The sequence below is a fragment of the Phyllostomus hastatus genome, unplaced genomic scaffold (genome assembly GCF_019186645.2).
Source record: "Phyllostomus hastatus isolate PE091 unplaced genomic scaffold, TTU_PhHast_1.1 phas_scaffold_11, whole genome shotgun sequence".
Classification (NCBI taxonomy): Eukaryota; Metazoa; Chordata; class Mammalia; order Chiroptera; family Phyllostomidae; genus Phyllostomus; species Phyllostomus hastatus.
The window spans coordinates 7051479-7077836 of NW_025334005.1; the positions used below are offsets into that span (position 1 = coordinate 7051479).

The following is a 26358-nucleotide window of genomic DNA, read 5'->3' on the forward strand; positions in this document are numbered from 1 at the left end:
GGCTCAGGGATACGCCTTGACGCCAAACAGCACTTTTCGGAAAGAAATCACCGTGGGACATGTGTGGGACAAGGTCCCCGGGGGACGACTTCACTCGAGGGCCACAGTATGTGAGGAGTGGGGAGGGGATCTGCCCCAGATTAACGAGGTGGGGGTGGGGAGAGGCGGGGCCTGGAAGGGAAAGGCTGGACGCCAACAGGCCAGAGCGACCATCTACTCAGACGACTCCTTGGGCACGTACGCCACATTGTCATAGGCAGGGGGCGGAGAGGCGGTGGGGCTGGGGATGTTGAAGTCTGTGCTGAAAGCGTTTGGCAGGAAAATCACAGGCTGCAAAGAGAAAGAAAACCCAATGACAGTCTTAGGAGAGGTCCAGCCCTGCAGGGAGGTGTTGCAACAGCGCCTCCTTGTGGCTATTCTGAGAATAGCACCCTAGTAATGAATTCTGCGAGTCTGAATGGGTCAACTCAGAAACTGTCCTCTGTTCAAGTCATACTTCGAAGAATATTTACTAGAGCCAGCGATGACCCAGGCATTGGGAATACAGCACCGAACAAAACAGACAAAAGTCCCATCTCTCTAGAAGCTAAAGATCTCTCTGGTCTGCCCTGCACTGGGTCCAGTCGGCCATACATAGCACCAGCCTCCTTGCCGCTGGACTGCCTTCATCCTCCACCTTTCTCTCCGGCCCCTGCATTGGACAAACCCTCTGGAAGTGATTTCCCTGAGCCCTGCTCTGCTCACCCTCCCCTTTGAACATATCTGCTCAAAGGCTTTCGATAGCCTCACCTCCCATTTTGTATATAGCCACCACTCCAGCTGCACCCCCACGCCATGGTCTGCATTTTCCTGCCCTAGGCGGCCTTCACTCCAACTGGTTCCCCGGCCACCAACACCTGCCTCCACCCCTTTTCTGGCTTCGCAGGGTTTGGGAACCTAAGCTCAGTTTCCACTGAGGCATGCTGTCCTTTCTGTTGGCCCCTGTCTCTCCCATGGCCCGTGAACTTCTAGAGAGTTCTACTCAAATGCGTGCAGCCCTCCAACCTCTCCCCTGCATCCAGGGCATTCCACTGCTCTGCATCAGGGCTCACAGAGCAGCGGGCCCATTGGTGCTGGCGCCCCCCTGTAGCTGCTCATAGAGCAGCGTGTTCATTGGTGCGGGCGCCCTCCTGTGGCCATAAAGAGAATAGTCCCATCTTCCAGCAAAGACTTCTTTGGGTCCCTTCGTTTATGAGTGAAGCTCTTCCAAGTCCAGTCCTTCCGGGTTGCTCCCCGGAGGGAAGCAGGGAGGGTCTGGAAGCAGAGACCCTTTCCAGCAAACAGCCTTCCTCAGGGGCCTAGGTTGGGGTGGAAGTACTCACCGCGTTGGCTTGGGCGCGGGTGGCTTGGCACCCAAAGTGAGTGGCAATAATGGCGATGAAGAACTCCAGGATGGTGAAGATGGTAAGCACAGCCAGGTAGCCCCTGCCCACGTCCTGGGGGCCCAAAACCCACAGTTAAGGCAAGCCGAGAGTTCTAGCATTGAGGAGGGAAGGAGGTCCAGAGTGAGAGTAACTGGTCCGCGGCCACACAGCCCATTGCTGGCAGAGCTGGAGCTGGAGCCCGTCCTCCTTCTGCCCGTCCTGTGTCCTCTCCTCACTCTACCCGGCTGTCTCTCCGTTCCCCTCAAGCCCATGCTTGGGGCAGGGTCATGGGGTCAATATGCTCACGGGGTCTAGTGGGATTGGCAGGCCCAGCCAATGCCCAGGGCCCTGGCCTCCTGGTGCTGCAAACCCCTGCCTTCCCCACCCCCTGGATAGGGCTCTACCACTCTCCACGTCTCCCCACTGCTGAAGGCGTCTGAGAACACACCCAGTTCGTGACACCAAAATCCATGAGCAGAATGGCCGTCCCGGCAAAGGCCGCCATGGCACTGAGAATGTTCGTCCCCAGGCTGCTCCTCACCTGCATGAGAGAGACAGGAGGGAAGGGAGGAGAGGGAAGGGGCGAGGAGAAAAAGAGAGGACAAGGAGCCCGAGCCCCCCCACACCCAGCCCCCCACGGCCTGGGGGCAGTGGCCACTGACTCCAGTTCTTGTCGACCCCTCTCCTTTCCTCCTGTCCCTCCCCAGGACCCCCCAGGATTGGCTCTGTTCAGCAGTCCCTGTTCAGCAGTCCCCTGTCCAAAGCCGGGATCGCCTCCCTGTTGCCCACACAGAGCCTTCCATGATGATCTGGACCTCGCACCTCTGCATCTAAGTTCTTTCCACTCCCGTCCTTGACCTCACACAGAACCACACGTGGTTTCTGCAGCAGTCCTGCCCATGCCCCTCCTTGCAGCCTCATGCTTTCCCTTCGGTGTTTCTCAGTCCCTTCTGCCCACCAGGGCCCAGCTCAGCTGCCTCCTCCTCCAGGAGGGCCTCTTGCATCTATCTGCCTTTACTCTAAGGACCACGAGCACTCTGTCTGAGGACCACCCATCACTTTCTGCCCCATACTGTATTTTGAAGGGCAGGCTCTGTCTGGGCTGTCTGGGTGCTGTCCTGTGCCTGGCACTCAGCGGGCCCCCAGGAAGTGCTTGTGGAAGGAGCTGAATGGGTGAGTGTATATGGGGTCCTAGTGGAGAGGAGTCCCGCCATGGCCCCACCCTTGTCCCGGGTCCCCTGACCAGACTTACCAGGCAGCTGGTGTGGCTCTTCTCAGCTGCCACCGAAAGGGACCCAGAGATGATGAACTGTGTGGGGGAGAGGGGACTCCTGTGGGGCTTTGGCCAGGACACTGAGCAGGACACGTATGCTTGGCTCTCTGTGGGCACCTCTTGGCTGCCACCTCCTGTGCCTCCTGGCCAGGCGCCTTAGTACCTCTCTGGTTACTAGGTGCCCCTGTCCGGGGGATCAGCTGAAGCTTGCAAGACATTTTCATTGACATCCTATCACCAGAGCCTCATAGGCAAGGCATTGTGCCTCCAAACATGTGCTGAGCAGCAGGCATGTGCCAAGAACAGAACACAGTTGACAAGATGGACAAGACCCCTGCTCTCAGGGGGCTTCTGGTCTCACTGGGGAAGACGGGCACTGAGCAAATAAACAATCAAGAAGTCCCATTAGCCGACGTTTCCCTCAACGCTGGGTAACATGGACTACTTGAAGGGCTACAGTGCCCGGGTTCGGGGACCACCACTTACTGGAGGGATGTCCTTCTCATGTGAGTCTCTGACTCTCTCTGTAAAGGGGGAAGCTTTGCAAACGAGTCGCCATTTGGTGCAGAATCAAGACTTGGTAATTGGCTCCCACATGCATTAGCTCTTGATTTCCCCCAACTATGGGGTAGGCGGGGCCAGAACTATAGATCCGGTTTTCAGACAAGGAGGCTGAGGCCTCTGACTCAGACCCTACTGTCTTCACTCCAAAGCCTGTGCTCTCCTGGCGAGCATGGCAAATGCAAACGTGCTCTCTTCACGTGGGAGATTGCCCAGCAGGGGTCGCTGCCAGGTTGGCCGGGTATGGGTAGGGGAATAGGCTCAGGGGCTTCAGAACTGGGCAGACTCCCAGGCGAGGGAGCTCATGGTGGGCTGGGACTCAGGAGAGGAGCTGGCGAGTTTCTGCAGGTCGGTGTTTGGACGCAGGGTGAGGCTGAGGATGCAGGTAGCACAGATGGTTAGAATCCTTATCCTCTGCAGCCATCCCCTTTGCTGGAGGCTTGGCATACACAGGAGTGGGGGCTGGCTCAGGTTTAGGATGAGGGTTTGCGGTTAGGAGTTAGATTGAGGCTCAAGCCCCCACCTAGAAGCGGCTGTGCTCAGGAGAACGTGATGGGAGTGAGGACAGGGGGCAGAAGTGAATCTGGGCACGGCCCCCAAATGACTCCGCACTTACGCAAGCTCCTCCCCAGAATGGGACGCCGCCTTCGATGAAGAGCATCCCCACGCGGCCACGGCGGACCATGAGCAGCACGCTGCCGAAGCCCAGGTGGATGAGGCCGATGAGGATCTGGACCGTCTGCGGGGAGCGGTTGGCAGCTCAGCCAGGCGGGCAGCCGGGCTCCACACCGCCCCCTGCAGGCCGCGGAGGACAGCATGCCGGAGCCCCGTGCTCCCCAAGGGACTGGAGAATAAACTCACATTCTGTTCTTTTGAGATACCTTGATAACAACCGTAAAAGACAGTTTTAAGAAGGAAAGGCAGTTCCCCACAGCCTTCGGGACCCACCTGCCTGTTTCCATGCCTCTACGGGTCTGCATCCCGCTTTGTACTGTGACCCCTCGGCTCTCCAAATCGCTGGGTGTTGCTCCCTGGTTGTCTTTGACCTGTTTCATTCCCTGCACACACAACGCCTCACCTTTTCCTTCCTTTCCTTCCTCATCCTGTACCGCGTATCTTCTGGGGCATCTTGTCCATCATCACTCCATCCGCCCGTGCCTTGGAGCCGACCCTCCCTACCCAGCTGAAATGCCTTTAATTTTTTTTTTTTTTAATTTTAAAGAGGTGGCTTACCAGCACCCCACTGATCCCTCCCCAGAAGTGGAATGGTTCTCCCAAAGGCGGGGACTTGTGGGCTTCTGGTTATTTCTGCCACATTTCTTTCCAAACGTTTTTGGCAACGACTAAATTCTAGGACTGAGTGCCAGGGGCGCTGGAGGTCCTCGGAGCCAGCCGCTGCCTGATCCAGAAGCCCTTTCCAGCTCCTGACTTCCAAGTGGACTCCCTCACGACGCGGCACTCACCTCCACCCAAATCACATATGGGCCCGTCTGCCTGCGAGCAGTGCGAATCGCAGTCTTGGGGCCCAGCGCGTTCAGGCCAGAGTTCCTGGGTCCCATGGGGCAGAGGGGTTGAAAGTAGAACTTGACAGCCGGGCCACCCCAGGGCACAGGATGCCACTTAACCACTGTGTGGCCTTGGGCCAGTGACCTTGCCTTGGCAAGCCTCAGTTTCCTACTCTGTCCCGTGGGAACCGTGCGTCTTGTCTCACAAAGTGGTGATGAGAATCGAAACGGGCAGTGCATGCAACTCCCTTGGTGGAGTGCGTGCACCTCTGGGTGCTCCATCAATCAGAGCTTTCATCATCCTCATCATCATCATCATCATCTCATCACCATCACTAAACTATGCTTTCATCTTCCACTCAGAGGAACGGAGGCCAAGGTGCACACTGAAGACACTGTATGTGTATGTGGAGATGAACATGTGTGTCTGTCTATTTATCCATCCAGCCATCCAGCCACCCACCCACTTCCTATCTAATATTTTGTTCCCCCCCAGGGACCAGTGTTACAAGGCCATCTGAGCCTGGGAAAGGCCACAGAGCCTGTCTTTCATGGACCGTCAGCTCGGCAGGAGCTGGCCCTCAGCCACCACTTCCTTTCCTCCCCTTCCTTCCTCTGCTCCTCACATCCCAGTCGTGTCAGCCTGGTCTTCTGTCCTTGAACAAGCCACACGCTCCCCCACCTCAGGGCCTTTGCACTTGCCGTTCTCTCTGCCTCCAGACCTTCTTCCCTTGGTTGGCTCCTGCTCAGCAGCTAGGTTTTAGCTTTAAATGTCATCTTTCCGGAGAGACCTTTCTGTTCACCCTTGCTAGTGTTGCCCTCCCCGCTCCAGAATTTTCGACCTCATGACCTTATTTGGACTTATCTTCATCATCAGTTCAGTGCTTTACTCTCCGTGAGCTCTGCAGGGAGGGGTCCTTGTGGGTCTAGTGCACAGCTGAACCCTCCAGCACTCACTAAGTATTTACCACTGCTTGCCCCCTCTCCAAGGTGTGCACCCCGGTGCTGGGTGCCTACGCCTCCCTGCTGCTCAGCACCTACGCCTCGGGTCATTCGGAGAGGCCGATCTTACCCCTAAAGCTTTGGGCTCTCCCGTCAGGAAGGTCTCCGCAGGCCGCAAGTCCGGCGGCTGGGTGGTCCTTGGAGTCTGTGTCCCCAGCGGTGGCTCTTCCAGCTGCATGATCCCGGGAGGCTGGCACATGGAGGTGGGCAGAACGGCTGGTGGTGGGCGGAGGCTGCCGGCGTTGCTGGGCGGGATGACGACAAACACCCCGTTGCTGGCGGGCGCCGCGGACATCTTGTTCCGAGCTCCTGGGAGACAAAGGCTCGGGAGATCCTCACGGGAACGTGACGGCTGCACGTCTGCGTCCAACTTTGTGCTTTATAAACAATATTCGACCTCCCCCTGTCACCTGTGGCCCCATGCAGTGGGCACCCAAACCCCTGACTGTCTGTGTGGGAGCGTCACTTGGAGAAGTGAATGGGTGTCCTAGGTCAAGGGGTTCCAGGTGAGGCAAGGCCACGACTTCAATTCCAGTCTCTCCATCCCTAGGAGCCACGTTTTCAACCTCTGCTCTGTTGCATGGAGAGGACTTTAGTGGGAGCAGAGGCTTAAACCTCCTCCTTTCCCTGGAGAGGACACACAGCTCCTGCGAGGCAGAGCTCAGACAGAGGGGGTCTCTTCCCCTGTGACCGGAACTGCCATCTCCCGTCCCTCAACCCTGGCTAATGAGCTTGTGCAAACAGTCACCTGCTACGGGAAGGTTTCTCTTTGGCCACCCGGGTAGTCGCCATGAATGTAGCGCAGATCATGGGCTATGGGAACTCCATGTGCGTGTGTCTGGCCTGAGCAAACACTTGGGGCGGGGGGGACCACCCAGCGGTCAGGAGATGAGTTTTGCAGGAAACAGCAGAGTGAGGGATCGGCCTGACTACACAGTGAAACCAAAGACAGTCATTCTTCCCAATGGCATTAAGTGGTTCAGCACTTGTCTCTGGCAATAGAGGCCAGGATTTGAACCCTGGGCCCTGTAGTGACCATGCAACATGAAAAAAGATGGCCACCTCCCCTTGCCTCAGTTTTCTTCCCTGTAAAGTGGGGATAATAGCATGGGTAGGAATCTCACAGGGTTTGCTGTGAATTAGATAGAAACAACACGTACAAACCTTATAAAAAGCCCCTTTTTAAAGAGAGCGAATATAAACCAGGGTCAGATACAGAATCCCCGCCCTCAGGGGGCCCACCGCTTAGGAGGAAGAGCAGGAGAAATCTGCAATCCGGTTGAACACAGGATTATTGAGCATTTCCTCTGAGCTCCAAGCTCAGGGGGGCTGGGAGTAAACGATGAATTCAGACCGAATGTCCTGTTCTCACAGGGTCTGACCAGCCAGGGCCACTGCCCTGAGGGTCCCTGCTGGGGGGGGGGGTCGGCGGGGGGAGGGTCGGCCAATGGCACCCTGACTGTGGGGCGCAGGAGCGACTTCAGCGAACACACGGACCTCCAGCAGCGGGACTCAGAGGCGGCTGCTCCTCCTCGCTCCCCTGCCTCACCCCACGTTCCTTTGCTTCTCTCTCTCTCTCTCTCTCTCTCTCTCTCTCTCATCTCAGTTTCCTTCCTCGCCCATTGGCCGTTGCCCTCCCCTCCCCGCCAGACATGCTGGGGACGAGTCGACAGCTGCCCAGGGAGACAGGATGATAAGAAGCTAAGAAAATTCCTGGGCGAGTGGAATGGGGAAACTGAGACAAGAAAATGAAATAAGGCCAAACAGTTTGCGCAACTCACAGCCAGCTGGCGAACCGCAAGACCTTATCTGCCCTGACCAAGGACACTCGAGGGCACATGGTTTCCACTTCTCCTCCCTAAGCAGAGAACTCACAGCCTCCCGGCCGGCCATAAACCACGGGCGTCCAGGGAGGAGGGGAGGGCTGACGCCAGCGGAGAGAGAGCACGGAGCAAAGGGAGCCGGCTCCGCTCCGGAGGAGGCTGCGCGGCTCCCCTGCCAGCTCCCGCTCCCAACTTGCTTCTGAGAGTTCAAGGTGAGGCGGGTGTTAGGGTTTCTGCCCGCCACCTTCTCAGGCTGCTGGCCTCCGACATTAATAAAAGTGCAGTTGTCATCCAATCCCTGTCTCTGCTTTCTGGCCGGGTGGTGACAGGCAGCACGAGCCCCGGACAGATGCGGCTGCTCTGTGGTTTCAGGAGATGCTGCTGGAGATCACCTGGTCTGGGAGCCCAAGGGCGTGGGAGGGCGTGGAGAGGGAGCGGGCAGGGGGATGGAGGGTGTGGGCTGAGGAGGACGCTCGGGCCCCAGGCCTTTGCTTCTTGAGGTGTGAACATTTAGGCCCTCACATCTTTCCAAGGGAGAGACAGGCATGGGTTATGGGTTGTGCTGAGAGATGAGGAAACGGGCAACAGGAGAAAAGCCCCTTCCTCGGGCCCTCTTTCCCGGAGCGGGCTGGGCCCCGTGAAGCATGACCGACCTGAACCGGTTCAGAGCCTTTATCCTCCGGACCAGAAAGTTACTGGAAGCGCCTGAAGGCGCCGAGGCTCCTGGGACTGGCGAAACGGACCTGCCAGGCCACACGAGGACGCAGATCCCCGCACCCAGAGACAACATCCAGACAAGCTGCAGCCCAGCCGAAACACCCGGCTCTCCAACCGCCCATCACCATCACCCAATGATGATGAAGACTCACAGCCGACCCCGCAGCGAGGTGCTGGTGCCTTTCTCCACACCCAGCACTGTCCCTCCCTCGGGAAAGCAAAATAAAACCTTTCCTCTCTGCACTTTCTTCCCTTTGTGAATTCTTTTGCAGCCCGTGTCGCCGACCACCCTAACAACAGAGCTTCAGAGAGGGTGAGGGTATCTCCTGTGGTCACACAGCACCTCGGTGGAAGACCTGGGCTGGGCCCTGCACTCCCATCTCCCGGTAGAAGAACTGCCGACTTTTATGCAATTCATGCACTCCTGGGTTTGCATCCCACCTTTGTCAGAGTGAGGGATCGAGACTTGTTACTTTGCTCCTTGGAGTAATGGATCTGAAGCGCTCAGAGGCCGCCGACCAGTAAATTAAAACCAATGGGGGCTGAGTGAGTTGGCCACCTGTCCACTTCCTCAAGGTCCTTTACAGAAACCACCCACGCTCTCACCGTCATCTAGAGGGAGTATTTAACACTAGAGAGGGAGAAAGAACGCACTTCTAGAATGAAAGTGATAGGGAGCTAAAGACTTGGACAATTTTAGGGGAGTGGGAGGAGGAGAGAGGGGGAAAAGGTCCAGAGAATAAGTAGCGTAGATGGTAGGTAGAAAACAGACAGGGGGAGGGCAAGAATAGTACAGGAAATGGAGAAGCTAAAGAACTTATGACACATGGACATGAACTAAAGGGGGGGAATGTGGGTGGGAGAGGGTGTGCAGGGTGGAGGGGAGTGAAGGGGGGAAATGGGACAACTGTAATAGCATCATCAATAAAATGTATTAAAAAAGACTTGGACAATTTTAGTTTAAGGTAGATAGTTCATAGGCCTAGTGGGTAAGGCACATGTTGAAGCTATTGTTTCAGGAACGGCAGGTACCGCCCACCCTGGCCCCACCTCCTGGGGCACCACTAAAGACCACCGACCGCCTGGGGCGCCAGCCACTGCGCTCCTGGGAGAGACAGATCCCGGCCCAGGGGACAGCTAACTGCCCAGGGCGAGAATGCTGCAGTTTTTTAGATTTAATTTCCCCTGAATTTCAAAACCCCTCGCAGCGCTCTGTTCTCTGTTATAAAAAGGCTGGCTTGAAAGGACATGTCAGACCGTTAGGGTGCGAACCCGCCGTCCGCTCAGATCACCGTCTGAGTCTGAACAAAGCGCCCATGAAGACCTGATCCCTGTCTCTGCTTATTGGGTCTGGCGGGTGACAGGCAGCACGAACGCCGGCCTTTCTGGTGTCAAAAAGCACAAAACCTTTCAGTGGAACCAATTTAACTTGGTGAAAACCTCACCGTTTTGCCTGCATAGTTGTCATTTCACCAGGGACAGGTAAGAACTGCCTGAGACCCGTGGCGACTTGCGACGTGTTTACGAACATTTTCTGGGGTCCCTGAGGGTCGGCGCCATGGGGGGGACTCCTCCCGTGTTCTCTGATGGGGCCGCGAGGTCCCAGGCAGAGCATGTGCGTCATTAACTCATCTCTCCTGGCACGTGGTGAGAAACCTGTTAAAACCGAGACCTCGCCCTCGTTAGGAGTGGAGAAAACACCCACAAAAATAGGCTGTCTGCTGATAGGGTGGGTTAAGCGGCAACAAGTGGCAATCCTGAGCAGGAGCGTGGCACACAGTTTCTGAGGCTTGCAGCCTCCTTGCTCTACAACCCCCCCCCCCCCCCAGCAGCCACCACTGTCATCTCTGCCCCTCAGGCCAGGGACCACCCCTCTGTCTATTGAAGAAGCCACCTGGCCCACGCCCCAGGCCGTGTGCCCCTAGGAAGAAAACTGTTTTTCTCAGTAGCCAGTCAGCCAGGGACAAAGTTAAACACTGATGCTCGTGTACCAGAGACAGGCGGGAAGAAAGAGGGAAACTCCCGGTCCACCGAGGGGCACGCTTCCCTGTGGCAGAGACGCCGGAAACACCCCCCGACAGGCACAATAGGCGTGTTGTCCACAGCTGGATGGGCAGTGGTAGCCTCATCGGCCCCACTCTGCAGTCTGCAGAGCAGTCATCTGCAGGAGGCCACAGGTCCTTACCCCGGGCGGCAGGTCTCGTTCAGCCCCTTTAGTAGACCAGAAACCGGTGATCAGGAGTAGTGGTGTGGTGGGTGGGTGTCGGGAGCCGACCAGCAGCTGACCCTTGGACACAGTCGGGTCGGATGAGACGCATCTGCACAGCAGAGGCGACTGTGGCCGGGTCTCCTGTCTATCTCCTCCTGTATGCCTGTCCCTGCTAGGAATAGGTGGTGGGTTTTTGGACATCTGTGTGTTATCACAAAAAATCTGCACGATGCCTCTGATTCTGCATGAAATGACTTGCTGACCACAGAATAGACACCCCTAGCAACCCTAGTGCTGCCTGCTTTCCCCACCTGGAAAGTTAAGGACAAAATTAAACTACGGGCAGACCAACTGCCAGAACACTGAAGGAAGCTGTTGCTAGGAATGCTTCTTAGGGAGTCACCACTTGAGAGCTTAAGGTTTATTAGAGCCACTACCCCTCCCATACCCTGGACAGGAGTGTATAGAAGCAAGGAGTTCTAGTTGAAAATAATAATCTCAATACATGGAAACGAACACAAAACATGGCCCCCCCAAGATGTATAAATCAAAAAACCTAGGCAAAAAACCAGTTACCTAACCGAGACAAGTCTAACCTTAACGGTCAGTAGCTAATTTCTATGTAACCTATAAATCACCCCTTGCACCCTTTTAATGTAGACCAATCCCTAGAATCTTAATAGACACCTAGTTACTAATTGGCACCTGAAAGTTTGTGCCTGTATAGCTTCATCGGCTATCTGATTAATGACCCTCTTGGTCAAAATAACCTTTGTTTAACATGGTTGATCTGTGTGGGACCTCCTGTACTTTTCGGTTATTTCTTTGTTTAACATGATTGATCTGTAAAACCTTCTGTGTTTTTCAAAATTATTTCTGTGGTAACCATTTCTGTTTTAATAATCACACTATGCATTGAATGTTGTATCACCTCCCCTATAAAAATAAAGATTGACTTTTCTCGGTGAGTCAGTTCGGCCCAAAAAGCCTGGCTGTCCTCTGGCACCCCACCCGGTGTCTCGCTCCAGTCTGTTCGCCTGTGCCGTGCATCCTTCGGGGACCCTGAGACCCCGCCGAGGCTGGACCCCGCAGGTAGGTGGGATAGGCTGTGAGCCTTGAGGTTGGTTGGGCGTATTTGTCAGAGATGTTAAACTAGAAGTTTCAGCTGAGACAACATCCTGGAGTAAGCTGTGATGCCAGGCGCCTGAGAACCTGCTAGATGACTTTAACACCCTCACCCACAGGGTTGGGAGTGGAGACTGAGATATTTTAAAAAAGATCGCTTAGGGTGATGTGTGTTGGGGAGGGGCTGCATCCTGTTCACCCTCAGACCAGATGGAGCGGCTGGCTCTAAGGGAGATTTGGAGAAATGGACATGGGGCCTCTGCGTTTGGGGGAAGACTTGTTGGGGGAGGTGCACAGGAGAGAGACCCCCAGCGAAACACCTCTGCCGAGAAGTCCACTTAAATGCTGCCAGTCTCAAGGCTGGTGACTCGTTTCCCTGTCATCTTCGCCTCCTCCTTCCCATTCTCCAGCCCTGTGGAGGGTGGAAACACAGTTAGCCAGCAGGGAGTGGCGGGGGGGTGGGGGAGGAGAAGCTGGTGGGAAAGCGAGGGGGAAGCCCACCAAGGCCCCTTCTGACCTGCCTCGTGCTGGGCTGAGGACCCAGGAGCCCGAACACACATTGTGACATGACACAAGATGGGACACTCCGATGGCTAAATCCGGGCTGTCGGCCTCCCCTGAGAGCAGCCAGAAAAGGCACCTGACTGCCCCGATTCCACTCTGACATGACCGCTGTGAGTTGTAAGAGAGAGAATGCTCATCTAGTGCCTGGCACAATGTGTGGCGTGCAGGCGGCATTCAATGCTTTTTAGCTTCTACTGCGGTTAACGACCTTAGGAGGGAGGCACTATTATCCTTCCCATTTTGTTGATGAGGAAACCGAGCCCAGAGATATTAAAGAGGGTGGCTGATCTCGGCCCAGTCACCTGTTCCCCACATGTCAGTCACTTAGTCTCCACGTGCCTCAGTTTCCCCATCTGTAAGATGGGGTTGGGGGGTGGGCCTGGTGGGTCTCTAAAAATCTCCTCCAGCTGCTTCTGGCCCCTCTGGAACTTGAGGGGAGGTGAACTGTGCTCTTCCTGGAAGCTTCTCCTGGGCAGGCAGGAGAGAGGGCTCATTACCCGTCACTTTGCCCTGACCGGGAATTGAAACCCAACCTTCTGGTGCACAGGATGATGCTCCAACCACCCCAGCCAGCGCACCTGTCGCTCTGAAGATGAGCACACCTAGGTCCTCTGACTCCAACCCCTGCTCTTCCCCAGCTCCCGGCAACCCCTTTGATCTCGTGGCCACACAGTCAGACACGGGGGCGCTGCACCAGACAGGCTCTGTGAGCCCCAGGACACGGACCCCACTGGCTTCCCTGGACTTATTCGACGTCTCCTGGTCCTGCACTGACCCATGAACATACTGCCTTTAGTTGGGCTGAGCCGTGTCATGGGCCTGAGCTGCCAGCACTGGTGCCGTGAGTGTCTCTGGGCATCATCTTAATTCCCGAGGAGCAGCTTGGTTTATGCCCAGTTGGAGCAACGTGAGGGGGCATTACCAGCTGCAGGACAGAAGCTCTGTGTTGGATGAAATGCACAGGTGCACCTCAGGGGAGGGGAGATGGGGGAGGGGAGAGGGGGGCTGCACATCTGCCCATCTGGGAGGAGGCAGCTGTGTTTGGTGGCTGAGGCTGTGGCCCTGGGCTGGCTTGGGAGGAATCTGCCCCACCATTCTGTGGCGAGCTTAATCAGCTGCACGACCTCGGGCAAGTCACTTAACCTCTCTGGGTCTCAGTTTCCCTGCCTGTCCAATGGCTGGCTGTGACGTTGGTGGGAAGAGAGGTACCTTAATCCTCCGAGGATGCCCGTCTACTTCCCCAGGCTACAACCCTGTATCCTGGCCATGTCACATTGTTGACCAGGCAGGGATTTGCTCCGTTTGTCTAAGTCTGACCCTGTGGCATCAGCTTCTCCAATCCCAGCCCTTCTAGGATGGCCCAGCTTGCCCCGCTGGCCTGGAAAGGATGCCAACAGATGCAGACACAGGGTGGAGGAGGGCAGGCCTCCCCATGCCACACCCACTAGACTGGACCACATCCACCACCTGGGCTCAGCAGGCTCCACCCACTCCACTCTGCTGCCCAGACCCCACTGAGGGCCCAGAGGGGACAGCCCCTTCCCTTCTCGGGGCCTCCATTTCCCCATCTATAAAAGAGGGCTGAGACAGTATTTGCCTCTAAGCCCCTTTCTGGGTCAGGACCCCAGCCAGGTCCTTCCCTTTCCCCTGGAGCACCTGCATCTGGGTTGGAACCACCTTTCTGCCCCACCTAGGGTTGGGGACGGGAGTGAGTAGAGAGGAAGACTCTACCTCCCTGGCAGGATGGTTAGGCTCCTAGGGTCTCTAGGGGATACCTGAGTCATTCTCAGTGACTAGCTTTGAGGACAGAAGACAAACGCCCCTCCTGAGCTTCCTCCCCCCGCCCATGCCACCTGTGTGGTGGGGCCCATGGGTCCTAAGCTGGCGAGTCCCTGTCATTGGAAGGCTAGCAGTTCAGACCACCCTGGCAGCTGTCCTGCCCCCTCTTAGTGACAAGTGGGGTCAAACCCATGGGTCACAACCTCCTCTGACCCTGTGTCTTTCTTTCTCTTTGTGGGGGACCTGATACGCCCTTGCCCAGTTTCCCCTGTTCCAGCCCAGGGACTGGCCCGCCTGGGCCACGGCTCCTGGCAGGGCAGCGGGTACTCACCGGGCCGCCACCTCTGCTGCACCGGCCACTGTGCTCGATCGGCGCTGCCTCTGCTCTGCCCCAGCTGCCTCTCCCGACTTCACACATATTTCCCTGTGAAAGCCTCACTGTTCGCTGTTCATGTGGGGCTTGGGAGTCCGCTCTGCTGGGAGCTGCTGCCTCTGGGAAGTTCAGTCCCTCCTGGGGCTGAGTCCTTCACCCACCAGGCCCTGTGGAGGGGCCCAGGACGCTGCTGGTGGAATTGCAGACCTCCAGCCACAAAGGCCTCGTGAGAGATGGTCTAGTTCCTTCCTTCAGTCTGCAGAAGGGGAAACTGAGGCCCAAGGAAGCAAGTGGTCTGTTTGGGTCCCACGGTCAGTGTCAGCACTGGGAGCAGGATCCACATTAGCTCTCACCTTCTTGCGGCTGAAATTCTGAGGGTAACCAAGAGGGTGCCTGATTTTTGTTCCCTTGAACTCGTCCAGCATTAGATAAGAGGAGCCAGGCAGTGCACAGCTTTCCAGGGCCAGGGGCAGAGTGAGGGTGTGCGGGTGTGAGCATGCATGTGAGTCAGCGTGAGAATACATGTGAGGGTATGTTGGTGAGGATACATGTGTGAAGGTGAACATGTGTGAGGGAGTATGATCTTGTGAAAATATGCATGCGGGTGTGTGCATGTGAACATGTCTGAGCATGTATGAGTGAGTGTGGGTGCCTGTAAATATGTGAGCATGTGTAAGTGTGAGAATGTGTGGCTGTGGGTGTGAATGTGAATGTGGGTGTATGGGTGTGACTTGTACAGGGATGTGAACATGTGAGTGTGTGTGGGCACGTGTGGGTGTGTATGAGTGTGTGAGCATGTCTGAGTGTGTGTGTTGCACAGAGGGTGGTAGTGAGTTGGCCTATGCACAGAGAACCTGTGCACCACGTCTGGATTCAGGTTCTCACCCAAAATAGCAGGACCGAGGCCTCTGTGCAAAGTCAGGAAGATCTCACAGGACTTGTGGGCGGAGGATGGCGTGGGAGATGGTCAGGAGTGGCCTGGACCCACTCTCAGCTAAACCAGGGATGAACAGCGTGGCAGGTTGATTGCAAAATGGTGCTAGTTCTCTCCCCCTCCATGTGTCTACACCTCTTACAGCTATGGCTGGAGTCTGTTTTCCCACATTCTCAATCTAGGCTGCCTTGGAGCTTCCTTTGCCTATGAAGTGCAGCAGAACTGAGACCTCAGTTCTGACCTGAGGTCTCAGGAGAGCTTGCCTGCTTCTGTCGTTCTCTCTCCCAAAGCTACCTGGCTATGAAGATGTGTCATGCTCCCTAACCTCCCTGAGCCCCAGTCTTCTCATCTGGCAAATGGGCGTGGGATAGCAATCCCTGCTATCTCTACCTACAAGTGGGCCATGTAGTTCTAATGGGAGAATCAGGGGGGAATTACAAACGGGGAGGCTGGGAGTGAAGGGGCCTCGCTAGCACTCTTGAAGCTACCCCCCAAAGGAAGTTACTTCCTCTGCCACTGGGGAGGCTGGAAGGCAGTAGGGCTGGAGCGCCAAGGGCAGACTGGGGGCTTGTTGGGAAGCCACCTCAGAGAAGACAAGGGACTGGACAGGCACTTCCCCTCCCTAAAGGCTGCCATGGTTATAACACCACTTCTTGAAAGCTTGACTCTCAGCTTCCTGTTATAACCACATTCTTCACAGATGGGACTTATTTATGTCCAAGGCGTTGACCCAGGAGCAGGTGTTGCTGCCCCCACTGTACATAGAAAACAAGCCTGGAACAAAGTCATCAGAATGATAAACTAGTCTAAGATCCAGCAGCCCAGAGCTACGTGTTAAGGGCAATGTGGAAAACTCTAAGTTAGTAGTTAGGAAGAAGCAGATTTTACTGATGTAATACATTTTTCTCTTGGTGAATTTATTTTTTTACATGTGTATCTTTCTAGGGCAGGGTGCTTGACATCTTTTCTACTCTTCCCCCCTCAACTCAGCATGTAACAATCAAGTTGGGATTATCAAATAAATGTAAGAAATGCCAAGTTTAAAAAAACCCAGTGGATGAAGGAAATTCTTTGACATATCTGACCATCTCATGACAGTGCTAGAGATACATGACACCAGAGCCACTTCCACTCGGGAAGAATTATAACACTGGAGTGGGTCTGGACAGTCATCCACCGGGGGATAGCTCTCCAGCTTTCCAGCCAGATGATCTCTCTGAACCACTGTTTAAGATCCTTCAATTTCCTCATCTGTAAAATGACCATTGTAGTAATCCCTACCTTATATTGCTTTTCCTAAGGATCATTGAGATGCTGGCTGAGAAATACCTGTAGATACTGAAGTGCTCTGAAAACATTTATTGTGATTGGTCCTTGTAAATTTGGAAAATCACTTTGAAATGGAGGTTCTGAAATCCTGAAAATTATAACCTCGTCCCAGACCACTTGGTTCGTGGACTAAAACCTAAACTTACCTGAAATCTAAGAATTTAGGAGGTATTAGCCAGGATGGTAAGACATGAAAAAGAAATAAAAACACAGAGGGATTGAAAAGAAAGAAAGAACAGGGTCATTATTAGTAGATGATTTGATATTCTACACAGAAATTCCAAAAGATCTTACATGCAAATCACTAGAACTATTAAGAAAGTTTAGCAATTTAACTAAATATAGTTAATTAGATATAAGATCAATCTTTTACTGCATGTTAATACACCAGGAATGAGCATTTATTTAAATGAAGAATAAAATTTACTTAAGCAACGATAATAAAAAATATTTAAGGAAAAAAAACCCCAATAAAAGATATACAAGTTTTTCATTTTATTTTATTTTATTATTTTTATTTATTTTTTTAATTTTAATCATTGTTCAAATACAGTTTTCTCCTTTTTACTCCCAATCCAGTCCCCCCTCCCACCCCTCCCCACTTCCCTCCCATTACCACCCTCCCCTTAGTCTATGACCATGTGTCCTTTAAGTTTGTTCCTGTGAACCCTTCCCACTGTCTCCTGAAATTCCCTCTTCTCTCCCCTCTGGTCACTGTCAGCCTGGCCTCTATTTCAGTGTCTTTGGTTATATTTTGCTTGTTTCTTTGTTTTGTTGTTTAGGTTCCTGTTAAAGGTGAGATCATATGGTATTTGTCTTTCACTGCCTGCTTTGTTTCGCTTAGCATAATGCTTTCCAGCTCCACCCATGCTGTTGCAAAGGGTAGAAGCTCCTTCTTTCTTTCTGCTGCATAGAATTCCATTGTGTAAATGTACCACAGTTTTTTGATCCATTCATTTACTGATGGGCACCTAGGTTGCTTCCAGCATCTAGCTATTGTAAATTGTGCTGCTTTGAACATGGGGGGACATAGGTTCTTTTGAATTGGTATTTTAGTGTTCTTAGGATAGAGTCCCAGCAGTGGAATTGCAGGGTCAAAAGGCAGATCCATTTTTAGTTTTCTGAGGAGGTTCCATACTGCTTTCCATAGTGGTTGTACCAGTCTGCAGTCCCACCAGCAGTGCACTAGGGATCCCTTTTCCCCACAGCCTCTCCAACACTTGTTGTTTGTTGCTTTGTTCATGATGGCCATTCTGTCTGGTGTGAAGTGGTATCTCATTGTGGTTTTAATTTGCATCTCTCTGATAGCTACCAATATTGAACATCGTTTCATGTGTCTTTGGATTTTCTGTATGTTCTCCTTGGAGAAGTGTCTGTTTAAGTCCTTTGCCCACTTTTTAATTGGATTCCTTGTCTTCTTAGTGTGCAATCTTGTAAGTTCTTTATATATTTTGGAGATTAAACCCTTGTCTGAGGTATCATTGGCAAATATGTTTTCCCATACAGTTGGTTCTTTTAATTTTGATACTGTTTTCTTTAGCTGTGCAGAAGCTTTTAATTTTGATGAGGTCCCATTTGTTTATTCTTTCCTTTATGTCCCTTGCTCTAGGGGACAAGTCAGTAAAAAAGTTTTTGCGTGAAATATCTGAGATTTTCCTACCTACGTTCTCCTCTAGGACTTTAATGGTGTCATGTTTTATATTTAAGTCTTTTATCCACCTTGAATTTATTTTTGTATATGGTGTAAGTTGGTGCTCAAGTTTCATTTTTTTGCACGTGGCTGTCCAGTTCTCCCAACACCATTTGTTGAAGAGGCGATTTTCACTCCATTTTATGTTGCTTCCTCCTTTGTCAAATATTAATTGACCATAGAGACTTGGGCTTATTTCTGGGGTCTCTGTTCTGTTCCATTGGTCTATGTGCCTGTTTTTTATTCCAGTACCAGGCTGTTTTGATTACAGTGGCCTTGTAGTATAGTTTAGTGTTGGGTATTGTGATCCCTCCTACTTTACTCTTCTTTCTCAAAATTGCAGCAGCTATTCAGGGTCGTTTATAATTCCAAAGGTATATAAGTTTTATGGAGTTGATTAAATTTTTTGAAAGATATTAAAGTTAACCTTAATAAATGAAGTGCTATACCAGATTCATGGATCAGAAGACTCAATATCAGAGATGTACATTCTTGTAAATGTAAATTGATTGGTAGATTTAGAGTAAATAAAATCAAAACCTCAACAGAGATTTTTTCATGGAATATGAAGTTTAGATAAATGACCAAGAGCTAAGATTAGTTAAGACATCTGCCCCACTAAAAAATAAAAAGAATCCATGGAAATCCTCTATCCAGCTTTAACTGCTGTCTGAAAACAGAGTGTTCTTATGAAACATTTCATAAGATGAAAATGACATAAAGTGAAGAAGCAATGACCTTAGGACATATGTTGCTAGTGGATGCACAAAATAAGTTGAGATGAAGCACAGACGCTTGCAGACAGAGCTCAAAGCTGCATGGCTTGGTGCTGGGACCCTATGTGCAGTTCCTGGGGAAGTAGCATGGCTGAACCACTCTTGCTGTCTTGGAAGACGAGGCATCTAACAGCTCACTGCAAAATGCTAGCTTTTTGTTTTTTTGCCTTTTTTTCATAAAGGCAAAATTTCTCTTTGGATTTCTTTTGGTTTGCAAAAAAGAAAAAGGTAGTAATGTAGGTCTTTTGTAAAAGCAAGGTGGTGTAAAGTGAACTTTCAAAAATTGGGGGATACTTGTATCAAGATTTACTATAGAGCCATAGTAATTAGTATAGTGTAATGTACACACATATAGGTAAAGGGAAGATAAGGAGACACATGGAACAGATTAGGGATCCCAGAAACAGACTCACATGTATATGGATATCTGACATAAATGGCTGGCTTTACAAGAGAGTGGAGAAAGAAGAGACTGATAAGTAAATAATGCTGGAACAATTAATTATCCACAGAGAAAAAAAATTAGCTTTCACTTTGTAACATAAACCAGAATTAATTTCCTTTAGGATTAAGGATTTAAATATAAAATACAAATGTAAAAGTTTTAGAAGAATCTCTTTATGACCTCGGACAGGAAAATATTTCTTAAGCAAGATACAAAAAGCATAAATCATAAAAGTTCAAACATATTAGAGCACATTAAAATTAGTATCTTTTGTTCGTCAGAAGATGGCAAAAAGAAAGTAAAAAGAGAAGCCAAAAAAATTGAGAAAAGATACTTGCAACACACAACTAACAAAGGGGAAACATGAAGAACGGATAAAAAAAAAATCCTGAAAAATCAAACAGGAATAGACAAGCAACCCAATAGAAAAATAGGCAAAAGCAATGAACTGTCCTTTGAAAGAGGAGAAAACTAAATGACCAATGAATACACAAAAAGATGCTGGACTTGTTGGTATCAGAGATGAAAACTCCAACACAGTGATAGCTGGTATTACATTGGTCAGAATAGCAGTCATTTCAAAGCTGGAAAATATCAGGTTTGAGAGAAGTTGTGGTAAAATGAATGAACCACAGCTGTTTGCAACACAGATGAATCTCCCAAACAAAATATCTTGTGGGGGAAAAAATCCACGGCATTTATGCTAGGGCAGAGTCAACAGCATAAAGATGGGATTTAAGGCCAGTAGTGAACACAACTAAAGAGAAGAGGCCCAAGGATGGAGACGTGGGAAATGCCAGTGATTAGAGTTCAGGGAGAAGAGGATTCCGAGGAGGTGATTTTGTGAATGTGGGTCCCTTCCCACCAAGTGGAGAAAGGTCTAAAGGGGAGGAGCATGAAGGAGTGAATTAATGCTGCTGATGGATTTAGCAGTGTGGAGCCACTGGGACTTTGACAACACTGGTTTTAGCGGATAGATGGACAAAACCTGACTAGAGTGAGTTCAAGACAGATGAGAAGAGAGGAACTGTAGGCAGCAAGCAAAAAGTGATTTGAGGAGGTATTTACAAAGGGAGTAGAGAACCAGGGCAGTATCTCTAGGAGGTTCTTCAGAAGGGAGAAATGACATTATGTTTGGGTGCTGTTGGGAATAATTTAGTGGATTGAGAAAAACTGTGAGGTGGGAAAGATTGAGTAGATGAGAGGGGTGGAATCTGGGGTCAGGGGGAAGGAGCTCAAAAACTCCCTCTGTAGTAACTGGTGGGAAGACAGACCATGCATGGGGCACAGAAAGCTCTAGTCTTCCAGATGCGTTCAGTTTCCTGGGGGAACAGGAAGCAAGTTCAGTAGGTGAGAATGAGAACCAGGGAAGAGGTATTGGGGTTTGCAGAAAGGGAATAAGCTATGAAATGGTTGACTGGAGGGTGGGAGAAAATATAGAATAGGGATATGAGAATCAACTGTCAGACAATTATTTCTGGCACTCAGTAGGCAGCCTGTGGGGTAAGCCAGGGAGGGCAGCAAGGGATTTGAGAATGATTTTAGTGGTGAGCCATGGAGTCTAAGATGAGTGATGAGAGACGATGGGCTGTAAATCCTGTTGGAGCTGGGAACTATGGGACTTGGGTGGTGAGCTGGCAAGATAGGAGGAGGTAGATGGTGAAGAGAGGGACACAGAACTGAGATTATGGAGGGGAGCAGTTGTGAAAATGATCAGGTTAAGGTGTGATTATGGCAGTGAGTGATTGAGGTGGGGTGAAAGCAGCGGTCACTGAGGAAGAGGAGGACTAGTTTTTTTATGTTCAGAGAAAAAGGAGGTCAGTGAGGGTGATGCTCATAGGCATATTTTTGTCTCCCCTCCCCCATTCCTTTGCCCTTTTGGTGTATGCCTTTCTTTGTGTGGGGCTGATAGCTGTAGTAGGAAATGTTCTTTGTTGTCTGGGTGTTTATTCACCATCTGGTTTATGTCTTGGTTGGTTTGTGTTTGTGTTTTATTGAGTAATATGTGCTGAAACATGTAACTCAATCCCATAAGAAATGGATGGGTATACCACTGTTGACATTTATTTCCTCTACCCTTTTTATTACCTGTCAAACTCAATTTGTGTGAATACAGCTCTTTCCCTAATCATGGTCATGTGCTTATAGCTGTCATGACCAGGAGAAACTCTGATTACTGGGGAAAGAGTGAGTGGGTGGATCACAGCCAATCCATTTCTGCCATGAACGAGCAGGAAATTATGATGATAGGACTGTGACTTTGTCATCGTTGCCACCATCACATGGTTTCTTTCTGTCCTGGGGCCAGCACTTCAGACATGACAGGATGAGGTGTTCAAGGGCATAAAATGTAGTGGCAGGGGCAGGGATTCAAATCCAGCTCCAACAATTACTAGTGGTATGGGCTTGGGGAAATGAACCTTCTGAGCCCCAAATTTTTCAGATTTCTTGTTCTTAAAACATAGATAATGTCCCTCTATGTTGTTTCAATGTGAAATGAGATAATGCAGGCAATAGGGCATTAAGCATAACAACTTGGTAAATATACGGGACTCAATAAATGTTAATTACTTCTTTCTTTCATAAGATTGAGTCCATTCAACAAATATTTATTAAACAACCACATTCCTATGTAGTGTTCAATAGTGGAGGGTGAGGGGTATTCTTTCATGGAAGGCTGACTTCTGACAGACTTTAGACCAACCTGAGGGCTGGGGAGAGAGTCTTGTATGGCGTTTTATTGGCCTCTTAATTGGGCAATGTCTGCCTTTTCCTGCCTTCATCACCCTCTGCATCTGTACAGCCTCTTTCTATTGATTCCTAGTTGGTGATTTGACTTTAAGAGACTTAAAAAAGTGTAGTTGACAATAGTCTTCCTGGGTCAGAAGGTGGGAGAAGGGGTGACCAAAGGTAAGGTGAGTGACTTGGGTCTTTGAGAGGCCTTGACAAGGCATGGGTGTGCTGGGACTGAGTCCTATCCAGAATTCCAATTGCTCAATTCTGAAGGGCAAGGATCATCTTTTTATATTCCAAGTCGTATCTTGGGATGTGGGTGTCTTATCTGGATTTCCACTTAGACTTGGTTCATTCTTTGGATAAGCTTCTCATTAGAGTTTCCTAAGGATGATGTGGGCTGCCTTTGGAGAAACCATCATAACATACACCACCATGCAAGGTGCTCAAAATTAGAAGGAACAACCATTTGAGCTGATACTGTTGAGCAGCAGTTCTCAAATTTGAGTGAGTGTCAGAATCCCAGGCAGATGTGTTAAAACATCGGTTGCTGGACCATACCCTCAGGGTTTTTTAATTAAGTCTGGGGTGGGGGGTCAAAGAATTTACATATCTAACAGGCTCCCAGATGATGGGGTATGATAAATCTGGGAGCAACTGTAGAAAATATTCAAGCACCAAATGGAAGTTATCTTTAAGTTCTCAGCCACCTCTGAAATTCTATGCTCCTATATGTTCATGAGGGCAATATTGCTGAAGTCTTGTTTTTCCTCCTGAAACCTTCTCCTACTGCATCCTACTACCCATGTTAGTAAGTAAGTGTCTGTTCACTCACTTACTTGAGCCAGAAATCTTGACATTGGCTTTAATTTCAGCCCCTCCTCTGCTCCCCCATGCAGTCTATGAGCCCTAGAGAGCTCACCTCCAAACCATGTCCCAAATCTGCTTCTTTGTCTCCACTGTCACTACCTAGTCAAGGCATTGAACAGGTATTTATTGAGCACTTATATCTCTGTGTACTTCCCCTACCCACAGTCATGTGCTTATAGTTCCCATCACCAAGGGAGCCTCTTATTATCAAGGGCAAGAGAGGGTGGGAGGATCCCTGCCAATTCTTTCCTACTGTGAGAGAGTAGCTTGGAACATCACAGTCCTGGCACAAAGGAGAACAATTTCTTCTCCTCCTCCTCCTCCTCCTTCTTCTTCTTCATCGTCATCATCTTTCTCCAATGTAAGCACACGTTTTTGGTAGAAGGTAAGATAGTAAATATTCTAGGCTCTGAGGGCTGTGTGGCCTCTATCATACCGCCGACCTCTGTTGTTGTAGTACAAAAACAGCCAGGGGCAATATGTAAACAAGTGGGCATGGTGGTGTTCCAATAAAACTTTATTTAAAAACACAAGTGGTGGGCTGGATTTGGCCCACAGGCCTTAGTTTGCTAGTTCCTGTCCTGGACTATCACTAAATATCCCTGTTCCTGGCTTCCTGTGTTTGCCCTCTTACTATTTTTTTTTGCTATAAACTAGGCAGCATGATTTTCTAAACCCTTAACCCAGATCACCTCTCTCTTCTACTTAAAGCCATCCAATGACTTTTAGCTCCAGAATAAAATCCTAATTCTTTACATGGCTACTGCCTGCTTTTCTGATCCCTTCTTGAGGCATTCTCTGTCTCTGTTACTATGTTCCATCTGCACTGGAGTTCTTTGCATAGGTTTTTCTCTGCCTGGGATGGTTTTTACCACACTTTCTATGTGGCTAGTTACTCCTTCTTCACATCTCCTCTTTAGAGAGGTCTTGCATTCAGAAACTCTGTCCCTTGTCCCATTGCCCCATACCATCTGTATGAGCATCCTATTTGTTTCCCCCATCACTCTGCATCACTTAACTGATGATGTGACTTCCTTGTCTCACACTCAGGCATGTAATTTGGAAAATAAGAGCTACATGTGCTTAGTTCGCCACTGTGTCTGCAGGACCTGAGATACAACATTCACTTCATATTGCTGAATGACTGAGTGAATGGCTATGTAAGGGACTTTTCCCTAGGGGTAAGAGGATATTTTTCATTCTAGAAAATATTCATTGAACAGCTGCTCTGTGCCAAGCCTTATTCTGAGTGTGGTGGGAGAGCTAGGAGCTGTTGAAGTCCTTGTGTCTGCAGCAGGAAGACTGAGTTCATATAATGGTACAGACTTTTTCTGGAAAAGTCTGGTGCTGTGAGTCATGGGTTGGCATCTGGGAGTGGGTGGGTCCTGGGAAGTGGGTGCCTTTCCTTGACATGATGCACCTCCCCACTTTATAATGCACCCTCCAAAGACTGAACATACTTTCCCAATGTAATGTCCCAAAGTTCTTGGGGAGGTTGGGAAGAGCTGTAAATGACACAAGTGTCAATTAGCTACTGTGAAACATAAAGTCACAGTTCTATTTTTTTTCAGCTACAATACAAAAATCAGAATTTTTTCCAGCCCAGTTAAAAAAACCCCTCAAAGTTCAAATCTCAATGTCATCACTGCTAGGTCACATTATACATGTCTTCCCTCACTCCTGCCCACAGACTGCTTTTTATTTCAGAAACTGTCTTCTGAACTAAATCATCTAGAGGGATGTTTTCCCTCTAGGAACCCAAGACAGTTTTCCTGTGGAAGTATCCTTTGAACTTCCCAGGTAGAGAAGATGGGGGCTGGCATATCAAGCAGGAAAATGAATGATGTCTTTCATAAAAAATCCCAAATTAGATGATGAAGTCCTGGAACCCAAGGACTGGCTGGAAAGTGGTGTAAACGATTTGCAGTGCTTTTGTGCACTGACTAGCACATTTGAATCTCACAGTTTTGCTTGAGATTAGAATCTCAAGCCCCCAGAGATGGGCTAGGGTACATAGAATGTGAAGAGGACCAAGGGCAGTGCCACACTGGGGAGCAATGCATGAGGCACAAGAAGAGCAGAGGAGCTGGTGTAGGAGAATGGGGGGGCATCTGGAGATGTCAGAGGGCAGAACCAGGGGGCAATGTTTTAAATAGAGTATGCATTATTGGGTCCAGTCCTGCAGAGGTCAAGAAAGATAAGGATGGAAGCAGAACCACTGACCTTGACAATATGATATGTGTTAGAGACTTGGGTGACAGCAGTATTGCACTGGAATAGGGTGTGGGGGTGTGGGAGAAAGCTGGGTTGAGAGTGGTGGTTGCTCAGGTGGTGGAGAAACTGTCTTCTGAACTAAATCATCTGCTTTTCCCACAGGTGTCTCTGTGTCTGCAAGGAGCCCTGGACTGGCCTTCTGGAAGTTTGGTTCTGGTATTGCCTGTGCTCTGAGCTGGGCTGATAACCTTGGGAAAATGTCTTTTCTTTTTCCTTCTGTTTTTTTAACTGTTATTCAAGTACAGTTTTCTGCCTTTTGGGAAAATACCTTCCCTCTCCACCTGTGTGTTTCCATCTACCCATAGAGCTCCCAGGTCTCTTCCAGTTTTCATGTGTCATCGTTCAGGAGGGGATAGAGTGAATGGAGGTGTGCAGTGGATGGCTTGTGGAAAAGTGCAGAGCAAGCACACAATTTATTGCCCACAGGTGGCAGTGATCTGTCACCCAGTTGGTGAATGGGCCCCCTGGGATGAGGGACCTAGTACACAGAGCAAATAATGTGAGCAGAAGGATAGGAAAGGGAGTCTGTTCCAACAAGCCCCCTGGTGATTTCAGCAGTGCAGGTGGCAGGTGTCACCTCTCTGGAGAAGCACCAGGTGTGTTTCAAGTTGCTTTCTCTGAGGCCATCCACACTATAGGAGGTGGGACAGACCTGGGGGCACATTTGTTAACTCACAGGTCAGACAAGTCAGGAAGGAAGCTCTGAGAACAGAGTGGAGGATCAAGGTGGAGGATCAAGGTGGAGGATCAGAGATCTGGAGACCAAGAAGGTATGGAGTCGGATGGGGCAGTGAGAGGCAACACTGAAGAAGAATGTGGAGAGAGGGCCAGGCTCACTCTGACCACCTTGCCCTCTGAGAATGGCCCAAATGGTCCAGCCCCTTTTGGGGACCCCAATGAACAAATGTCTCAGCTTGCAAAACAGATAGGTGGAGGGCTGGTCTGAAACCAGAATATTACATGCTCCATCCTC

At 50.4% G+C, this 26358-nt stretch overlaps 1 protein-coding gene across 1 annotated transcript; it reads right to left on the reverse strand.

Annotated features, from left to right (window-relative positions):
* Positions 1-89: 89 nt before the first annotated feature.
* On the reverse strand, positions 90-14346 carry LOC123829529 (membrane-spanning 4-domains subfamily A member 15). The gene is made up of 7 exons (XM_045855350.1): positions 14293-14346; positions 5815-6053; positions 3854-3976; positions 2656-2712; positions 1852-1944; positions 1362-1475; positions 90-330 (listed from the first exon to the last, which is right to left on the reverse strand). The coding sequence occupies exons 2-7, from the start codon at positions 6037-6039 to the stop codon at positions 214-216; spliced, it is 729 nt and encodes a 242-aa protein (XP_045711306.1). The 5' UTR covers positions 6040-6053; positions 14293-14346; the 3' UTR covers positions 90-213.
* Between the last annotated feature and the right edge of the window lie 12012 nt (positions 14347-26358).

Bases quoted from the DNA above. Each gene is read 5' to 3' on its own strand.
- LOC123829529 (XM_045855350.1), bottom strand. From the start codon at position 6,039: ATGTCCGCGGCGCCCGCCAGCAACGGGGTGTTTGTCGTCATCCCGCCC. The intron at 1,945-2,655 runs GTAAGTCTGGTC...TCTCTCATGCAG, and splicing joins AGAGCCACACCAGCTGCCTG to GTGAGGAGCAGCCTGGGGAC. The intron at 331-1,361 runs GTGAGTACTTCC...TTCTCTTTGCAG, and splicing joins CCCGCGCCCAAGCCAACGCG to CCTGTGATTTTCCTGCCAAA.